We start from the raw sequence: 10014 nt of genomic DNA on the forward strand, positions 1-10014 counted from the left end.
GGCCGGAGCGATGAGACAAAAACATTAAAACCCATTATAAACGAGGCATTTGTTGCATCCAGTGTGGACATAATTACTGATTATAATGACTTATACTGTCTTTTTACACGTTGCGTTGCATCGCGCCGCATAAACATAAAACCACGTCTGCATTTGTGATCGGAGAAATTACAAACATCAAATGCTTCTCTACACTGCCCAAAACTCACGTTTGAATCGTCAGTGACAAATTCTTTAAATATAAAAAACGTACTTACAGTCTGTGAGTAAGAACAGCCGGCATTGTAGTCTACTCTACCAGGATCAGGAAACAGTCCTCCATAAAATGCACTGCACACATCTGAATATTTGGGTTAAACTGTTCTGGAACAGTGTTGTAAATACAACTTAACCACTGATTTCTAGTCGTGTCCTCTTTTGGAAGGCCAAACAAAGTAGTTTCGCTTTCACAACTAATCACACCATCTTCACGACATGGCGGCGGCGGCGGCAGCAACAATACTACAGCGAGAATAAAAGTTACGCCTTCTTTCTTTGCGTGAACATTTGGGCGGTGTTATGCAAATCTTCCCACATAGTGAGGTAGACATGTGGGGGCATGTTAGAAGGAGCCGTTTTAGGTAGGCGTGGTTGACTCTTAACTTTTATAAAGAATATCTCTTTGGATTTGAGACTTTAGTCTTTGCAACTTTACAGATCTTCTTTATGCACCAAGAGCTTGTAACACTCCAAAGAGAAAGGAAAAATTTAAATCCCATCATATGACCACTTTAAAAACTCACATTTTACAACATATGAAAAAAGCAAAACCATTCTTTGAACAGTTATTTTTAAACAATATTACTGTTTTTACAGTATTTTTGACCAAATAAATGCAGCCTTGGTGAGCATAAGAGACTTTAAAAACACACACACACACACACAAAATCTTAATTATTCCAAACTCAACTGGTAGTGTAATTTGTTCCTTACACATTTATATTTAATGTATTTCTTAACTTATTTTTATTTAAAAGTTTCTTGTTAAAAATGGTTTATGGACATTACTGGTCAACTACCCAAGTGCATGCTGGTCTAAGCTGGTCTTCTCAGCAGGGTGGATTGTTGGTGGTCTTCGAAGGACTCCACTAATGAGCCAAGGACATCAAGTGCAGATAAGCAAGACAGCAAGAGTGACACCTCTTCGATGGTGCAGAATTTAGTGGGTATTATGCACAAGCTGTTATGACCTCTATGCTTTAACAGCTAGGGTATACATTCAAAAATATCGAAAGTGTTAAGTCTGGAGTTCCCCAGCGCTATCAGAGAGCCACATCTTGAAAGTGCTCCGAGTCTTATTCTTAGTTGGTAAAACACTTTGTCAGCAGAGCAAATGAGAGTTAATCAAATGAGTAATCATATGTGGCTAATAAAATCCCATATGCTTCTCTAGAAGCCACAAGTGTAATTTTAAAATCAAATACAGGGAGCTCCACCTATCACACAGAAATAGAAAAAGTGACAAAAGAGCACAAGAGCAACAACCCACTCTCATCATGATTATGTAAGATGTAATTAAGAAGTAAACTGATAATGATGCACTTATACTCTCAAGCTACTTATGGTATAATATTCATATCAAATCAAAATATTTAATAGACTAACTTAATTATATAAAATGAATATACATGCATGTATTTTATATGTAATTATTATATTATATATTACATTATAATTATATACAACTGACATATACATATACATGAATATGTATATAAACATATACACACATATATATTTAATTATTTTATTTATTAGCTAATTTATTTATATTAATATTTACACATGCATATGTGTATGTATGCATACACACACACACACATATATATATATATATATATATATAGTTTCGTATTGTAGTTTAATACCTTTGTTTTGTTTTTTATTCGATTAGGTCATTCACAATGCTTTATGGGATTGTAGTTCCATAAAAAAAAATTTTAACCAATGAAAATTCCAGATCTATTGAAAAACTGGACAGTCACTGTTGGGCTCTTTTGACTGTAGTTTCTATGAAAAGCAATAAATGCAATAAATACGAGCATCACAAAGCATTTCACTGAGGAAGAGGCTTGGATAAGCATTCAAACAATGACTGCAGTGGATCTTATGAGCACAAACATGCACAAAAATATGCATGCCTCCACTCACACACACAGGTGAACACACATTTTTGTTGGCTAGCACATGGATTATTAAGGCTGCACAGATGCCTCGAGAGGAAACTGTGAGCGCGTCTGTCTCACCCGATTTAATAAGCAGCCATGTCACTTTATGGAAATAACATAGCATGTCATTTCAAATAAGATTCGGTAACACAATCATGCAAACCATGCCAATGCCTCTAATCTTACTAGGGGAGCATGAAGTGATCACATTATCTCCAAATATGTTATTAATATCTAACATTCACCTTGTAGATTTGCAACCCGACCAGTCAAACCAAAAGGTCTTGATTCACAAATAATCATTAAGAGGCTACATTAATAAACCAGATACGTTATTGTGTCACAAGCCATAATCAGACAAAGGGGCAGCCATGCTTAAAGCCATACCAGAAGTGTACAAATGCAACACGCATGACCAGAAGCACAATGTGTTAAGGAAGCCATGAAGGGAATGAAGTTAGAGGAACACAGCAAGAACATTACAGAAATCTGTCTGTAACAGATCAGAGGGCTGTCAGTCGCAGGGCTATACCTGAATGAAGGAGATCATATCTCCAGAGAAGAGTTTGTGGTTGTACTGGGAGAAGGGCCTGGCTTTCCGCACACGCACTGCCCTACCAGGCTGCATTCTGGGAAATATATACACCGGCACTCCACTGTGACACTATAGCATCAGTGTACTCATGCAAACATGCTAACATAACAGTAATTCACACAGAACAGACAACACAACAGAAACGTACTCTAGAGCATGCACACAGTTTTGGGTCAATACACAATGAGATGTTTTAGCCTCATTATGAAATTGATTCGTTCGATCATTCGAGTCGTTTAAACTGATCGTTAAATTTCTCAAAGGAGCTGTCTCAATTTCTGCTGAACACGCAAAGACCGTCGGCTAGCAAACAAGAGCAGATGTTTGCTGGATTCGGCCAATGTTTTTAGCACATGACTGTGTGAACAGCACACAGTCACAGAGAGACAGATGGGATGGGAGACGTACCTGGAGGGATCGCTATCAATGGCCTCAGCTGCAAAAGAGACAGAGGTAAAATAAGGATAACAGTTAAGTTACTCCATCACATAGTTTCCACCAAAGTACTATAGTTACTAAAGTCACTGTTGCACCATTAAAACTGTTGCAACTTTTATTGTGATAAGGCATCTTACACCATCGTACCTATATTTTATTAGGGCACAGCGACAAACTTTGTTTCCATTTCTTATTTACCTTCTTTCTTTTTATTCTTAGTAGAAGAGTTGGTTAGTTGTGGTTAGTTACCTTTCTGTATGGCCTCTTTAACTAGGTCATGCTTGGCTTGGAGTTTCGAGATCAGAGAGCTGCCACTTAAATGCTCCTTCACTTTCTGAAAAAAAAGAATGCATTGAATATGTACCTTCAATGTAAGATCTGCATGAACATTATATGGCCAAAAGTATAAGTAGTGTTCAAAAGTTTGCGGTTGGTAAGATCTTTTAAATATTTTTGAAAGAGGTCTTCTATGCTCGCCGATTTGATGCTTAAGAAACATTTCTTCATTATTAATGTTGAAAACTTTTATGCTGCTTAATATTTCTGTGGAAAACATGATGCATTTGATGAATAGAAAGTTCAAAAGAACAATTTATTTGAGATAGAAATCGTTACTGTTCTTACTGTCACATCTTTAATGAATAGTAGGGGTGTCCACATATTTTTGGTCATAAAGCACATCAATCCAGAGGAAGAGGAGGAGATCTTACTGTGAAGTAGAAAGTCTCTGTGTCCTGTTGGTTGGCTCTGCGTTTGGCGAGGCTGGGTTTGGTTCCTGTGCCTTCACCTGTGCTCTCCACTGATGGGGTGGCGGAGGCATCAGGGGTGGGGTTGCAGTCATCATCACAGACGCTCTCCAGAAGGTTTGAGAGTGTTGTCTTAAGTGTCTTACTGATCTGAAGGAATTTCACAGGTTGGAGATATAGGAGTATCAAAAAGGGGTTGTTCACAAATCCACTTGAAAAATCGAGTGTCAGAGAGATGCACAGTACTGCTATGAGCATCTCTGAAGGAGTGCACAAAAATAAAGAGCGTGGCACGGATTTTACCTCCTCAGTTTCCAAGGTAACAGATGCCAGTCTGGACTGAAGCTGCTGGAATCTGGTCTCGAGCTCATACCTCACCTGACCATCTGCACTCACCTCACACACCTGCCACATACACCAGATGTTTTTATTATACATAATGATGGCCACTGTGTTAAGATCACATGATCAGCTGAATACTACTCTTTTTAACTTGGCAACACCTTAATATCAAACCCTTTAAGTTGGCAAAACATTATCATAGGTGACAACAATCGGTGGTCAGGAAAAAGTCCTACACCAGTGACAAAATAAACAAAAAATGACTTACTTGTGCTGTAAAGTTGCGCTTATATACATTCATAGAATTGATATTGTATATAAACAATAGATGCAATAGTTTTTATTTTAGAATATATTTAGTTATAATACACCACCATTCAAAAGTTTAGAATTTTCAGAGTTTTTAAATGTTTTTGAAATGGATATCATCCTCATCAAGGCTGCATTTGTTTGACCACAAATACAGTAAAAACTGGAATATTGTGAAATATTATTACAATTTAAAATAAATGTTCACTATTTTAATAGATTTTAAAGTGTAGTTTATTCCTGTGATGGCAAAGCTGATCAGCATCACTACTCCAGTCTTCAGTGTAACATGATCCTTCAGAAATCATTCTATGATTTGCTACTCAAGAAATATTTCTTATTATTTTAAATGTTTGAACTGATCGTTAGCTTAATATTTTTGTGATGCAGTTTTTCAGGATTTTGGATGAATAGAAAATGAATAGATGAATAGAACAGCAATCATTTGAAATACAATTTGTTTGTATAAAAAGTATTTTCTACTGTCTACTGTCATTCATTTTGTCCCTGCGGTATTAAAAAGTTTTTTTTTTTTTTTTCATACAGAAAGGTAACTAAAAACATTGGCCGAATCCAGCAAACATCTGCTCTTGTTTGCTAGCCGACGGTCTTTGCGTGTTCAGCAGAAATTGAGACAGCTCCTTTGAGAAATTTAACGATCAGTTCAAACATTTAAAATAATAAGAAATATTTCTTGAGTAGCAAATCATAGAATGATTTCTGAAGGATCATGTTACACTGAAGACTGGAGTAGTGATGCTGATCAGCTTTGCCATCACAGGAATAAACTACACTTTAAAATCTATTAAAATAGTGAACATTTATTTTAAATTGTAATAATATTTCACAATATTCCAGTTTTTACTGTATTTGTGGTCAAACAAATGCAGCCTTGATGAGGATGATATCCATTTCAAAAACATTTAAAAACTCTGAAAATTCTAAACTTTTGAATGGTGGTGTATTATAACTAAATATATTCTAAAATAAAAACTATTGCATCTATTGTTTATATACAATATCAATTCTATGAATGTATATAAGCGCAACTTTACAGCACAAGTAAGTCATACTGACCCCAAACTTTTGAATGGTAGTGTATATAAAATATAACTTGCATTGTATAAAAAAAATTACAAACGTTTTAGATGTTAATATATTATGCCATGTTTATTACACCAAAACATTTCAAGGATTACTGACCCCAAACTTTTGAATGGTAGTGTATATAAAATATAACTTGCATTGTATAAAAAAAATTACAAAAGTTTTAGATGTTAATATATTATGCCATGTTTATTACACCAAAACATTTCAAGGATTTCATTCATTCAAGAGCCACTGAAAGCCCACCTAAATGGCATTACCTGGTCTCCTTCGTGGGGCTGGTACTGAAAGCGGAAGGGCAGACAGAATGCTGTGTTGTGGGCCTGGAGCAGAGCATCTCTATCCTGGCCCTGGTTGAGTCCAGTCACCGCTGTGTCTAGCTGCTGAAGGCCATTTTTCATATTCTGGACGGTTCGGTTTCTGTTGGAGAGGTAACCGCGTATAACCCGAGACACAGATAGGTGGTACCCCAGATCTGTGCACTGCATTCAACATCAGCCAGATGACAAGACAAAGACAAAAAGAGAAAAATACAGTCATTGTTTGAGCAAACATGACTGTTCCGATTCACGCTCACTGACTAAACCTGCTGTGATGTTCTACAATGTGCCTCAGGCAGAGGGAATAACAAACCATCAGACACTTTTGAGAGCTGAAGATATCAATGCCACAAATGATGTAAAGTACCAGTCAAGAAGTAGAACAATAGTGAAGTCATTGAAACAAGTATGGAAATGATCTAGCGACTTCATGAGGTGCATCCTGGGATTCTTTTAAACAATACTAAGGGAGTTTATATGTATGCTAGACATGTGCCAGCTCTTTTCCAGCATCAAAAGCTGTTTAAGACCACGAGAAACATAAATCAGTCAAGTGTGTTCACTGGTACTGTAGACAGTGGTACTCTAGATCTCTCTCAATGGACACATTCTATATACAGTAAATACATTAGGTAAAATGCTCTGTGCTGTTTTGGTCAGGGGTCAATTCAAAATGAAAAGGGAACTAAAACCTAATGACATCCTAAAGAGTGTCTAGACAGATGGTAATGGGACAGCAGTGTTTTAGACTCACATCAATCAGAGTGCAAATGTCCTGCAGATAGTACTTATTCATGGAGGCATTAGCTGCTGCCAAGTTGAGCAAGTAGTCGTTACGAGCTTTAGTGCATTTCAGCTGAGTTTCCTGTACTTTGCCTTGTCTCTGTAAAGAAAGCACACATACAGTGGAAACTGGGGGGTTAGAGATAAAGTGAGATAATGCTCTTCCTGTACCATCTTCACAGAGCAAAGCTCCGGATGTCACCGTCTTTTCATTCTTACAAACCACTGATTTTACCTTTTCCATCAGTCTCTCCATTTTTTTCACAGAACTGCGCCTCTGCCCTCCTGATTGGCTAAGCCCCAGATCAGCTGACTTGCCCGTCTGTTTCTCCTCCAGTCGTGTAGCCTCTTTGAGCTTACCTTCAGCAGCCATACAGTCAATGTGGTACTGATGGTAAGTTTTCAAAGCCTGTAAGATATTAAACAAATTTACAACATGCACAGCACAAAAAAAAAATGTCATATTCATTATCCTTCAAACACGGTAAACTTTACTCCATGGGCAAATACATTTTTTCATTTATTGTAACATAATGAGACAGATAATGTTTGGCTTATTGTTAGATTTGTCAATAAAACAGGATTTAAAATAATAATAATAATAATAATAATTATTATTATTATTTATATTTTATTAATATAATTATTTTATATAAGTATTATAATTATTTTTAAATATAATTATTTTATATTATTATATAATTTAGTATAATTTATTTACTCCATGGTCATATTTTTTGTTGTTTTAACATAATACACCAGATATTTTAAGCTTATTGTTAGATTTACAAATAAAACTAAATTTAAAAAAAATACTACTACTACAAACAACAATAATAATTGTTTATATTATTTTAAATAATAATAATAATAATTATTATTATTTCCAGGACGCCGGGGTTATACCCCTACTCTTTTCGAAAGGCATCCTGGGATTTTTAATGACCACAGAGTCAGGACCTTGGTTTAACGTCTCATCTGAAGGACGGTGCTTGTTGTATGTCCCCATCACTACACTGGGGCGTTAGGGCCCACTCAGACCACACGGTGAGCACCCCCTGCTGGTCTCACTTTCACCTCTTCCAGCAGCAACCTAGTTTTCCCAGGAGGTCTCCCATCCAGGTACTGACCAGGCTCAACCCTGCTTAGCTTCAGTGGGCGACCAGTCTTGGACTACAGGGTGATATGGCTGCTGGCCATCTTATTGTTTGAGTTATGAATAAAACAAGATTTATGTTGTGGCATACTCAAATAAAGTTCTATTTTTATTTTTATGATCAAGCTTAGCGTATTTATTTTTAGTGACATTAAATACCTTGTAACTAAGACTGCAAAAAGAACATACATGCAAACATAAAATCCCTGAGCCTTGAGCCAAGACACTTGTGGTAGGCAAGCTGTTTGTCTACTGGAGGGTAGAGAGCACACAGCTGCTGTCAGCTGGGGTCAGTGGGCTTGATCTTGCAGCTCTGACCCGAGCACAGCTAGAAATTAGCTCAGGAAAGCAGGGGGGCATGCAGGCTTTTTGTGCTACAGGATGGACCAAACTGTACTGTAACTTAAGGGTTTATAGAAAGACGAGAAGACACATTTAATCATGAATGCAAATATGTGCATCATGTGTTATTTAGTTAAGTTTAATCACGCTGTCTCTGGCATCATGTGAGATGATGATCTGTGAGATGATGTAATTCAAAGCTGATGCCATTTGGACCCTATGTCAGTTCACTAGAGCGTGTTCCTCCGTGTAAATTGAGCATGTTCACAGCAAAACAGTGTCCAACCTACCGTCTGCATCTCTGTGGTGACTTTCAAGAGCTCATCCTGCATCTGGAGTCCCACCTCCTTGCTCTGAAACAGATAATAAGAGTAAGTGTGAAATAAGGAAGATGGTTTGGCTGTGTTTTGTGTGGGAGTGTGATTTCGGTAAATAAAAGGGGAAGGGAAGGAGGGGGATTTAGATGTCAGATCTGGTAATAGAGTGGAAGAGAGAGATTTCTGTACCCGTTTTGCCAGGCGGTGTGTGTCCTCTATGCAGTGTGAGAGCCGCTGCGTGAGTGTGTTGCAGCAAAGCTCACTCAATGAACTGTGATCTCGGCTCTCCTGCCTGGTCTGGGTCAGCAGAACAGACCAGCACTGAGCCACAGAGAGGTCCAACTGCTCCTTCCTAAAGACAGACAACAGCAGAGAGAATGAAAGAGAAGGTTAAAGTTTCAATGTAACAGAAATGGTGACAGATATTTTCTTCTGAAAATGTGTAGACTTGACTTGGATCTATCTATCAGTTGTTGATTGGATGGAGGCAGATCTGAAAGTGAGCTTGCAATTAACTGAAAAAAAGAGTGTGGTTAAAGTAAACTAAGTGGTTAAAATCTGGTATGCATCACCAGAGAGAAGTCTCGTTTCGCCAGAAGATCCAGTTATGATACTTCCATAAAAAAAAGTATTGAACACGTGAAGAAAGGGAGGTGCAAAAAGGCATGGAAAGCCAAGACACCAGCTGAAATCTATCAGTAATTAGAAAGCAATCCTGCCCCTTGTCAGTGTAAATTAATATTAGCTGGTTCAGTCCCAACACCTACAGTACCAGGATGAAGAAGATGAAACCAGGGTGGACATTTCAGCAAGATCCCAAACACAGCCAAGGAAACTCTCAATTGGTTTTAGAGAAAAATAAAAGTTAATGGCCCAGTCAATCACCTGGGTTGAATCCAATAGAAAATAAGAACTAAAGATCAGAGTTCATAGAAGAGGCCCACAGAACCTTCAAGATTGGAAGACTCTGTGGAAGAATGGGCCAAAATCACACCTGAGCAATGCATGCGACTAGTTTCTCCATACAGGAGGCATCTTGATGCTGTCATTACCAACAAAGGTTTTTGTACAAAGTATTAAATACATTTCAGTAGCCATTTCCCCCATGTCATTCCATTTTATTACACATGAATTAATTTCTGAAATTATTTGTTTTGTTTTCTTTGTGTGTAAGGATTACTTGGGTTGTTACGGACATCTGGTGAAAATTTCATGTCAACAGCACCTTTAGAAATATATTTACTGAGAAAAATGTGTTCAATACGTATTTTACCCGTTGTGTGTGTATATATATATATATATATATATATATATATACACTGTATATATATATATATATATATACACTATAT

General features: G+C 37.1%; 1 protein-coding gene across 3 annotated transcripts in view; it reads right to left on the reverse strand.

The window, feature by feature from the left end:
• The window catches only part of LOC107560914 (SLIT-ROBO Rho GTPase-activating protein 3-like), a 37237-nt gene that overhangs the window by 12909 nt on the left and 14314 nt on the right, over positions 1-10014 (reverse strand). For 2 of the 3 annotated variants that reach the window (XM_016245212.1, XM_016245211.1), the window contains exons 4-13: positions 8852-9014; positions 8636-8698; positions 7083-7256; positions 6819-6947; positions 6005-6226; positions 4290-4391; positions 3951-4136; positions 3490-3574; positions 3211-3238; positions 2740-2836 (exon numbers count right to left, since the gene is read on the reverse strand). In XM_016245212.1, coding sequence (XP_016100698.1) covers positions 2740-2836; positions 3211-3238; positions 3490-3574; positions 3951-4136; positions 4290-4391; positions 6005-6226; positions 6819-6947; positions 7083-7256; positions 8636-8698; positions 8852-9014 — 1249 coding nt within the window. The remainder of the gene's footprint in view (positions 1-2739; positions 2837-3210; positions 3239-3489; positions 3575-3950; positions 4137-4289; positions 4392-6004; positions 6227-6818; positions 6948-7082; positions 7257-8635; positions 8699-8851; positions 9015-10014) is intronic. The other variant, XM_016245213.1, reaches the window with a different exon arrangement.

The sequence above is a fragment of the Sinocyclocheilus grahami genome, unplaced genomic scaffold (assembly GCF_001515645.1).
Source record: "Sinocyclocheilus grahami isolate Dianchi unplaced genomic scaffold, SAMN03320097.WGS_v1.1 scaffold747.1, whole genome shotgun sequence".
Lineage (NCBI taxonomy): Eukaryota > Metazoa > Chordata > Actinopteri > Cypriniformes > Cyprinidae > Sinocyclocheilus > Sinocyclocheilus grahami.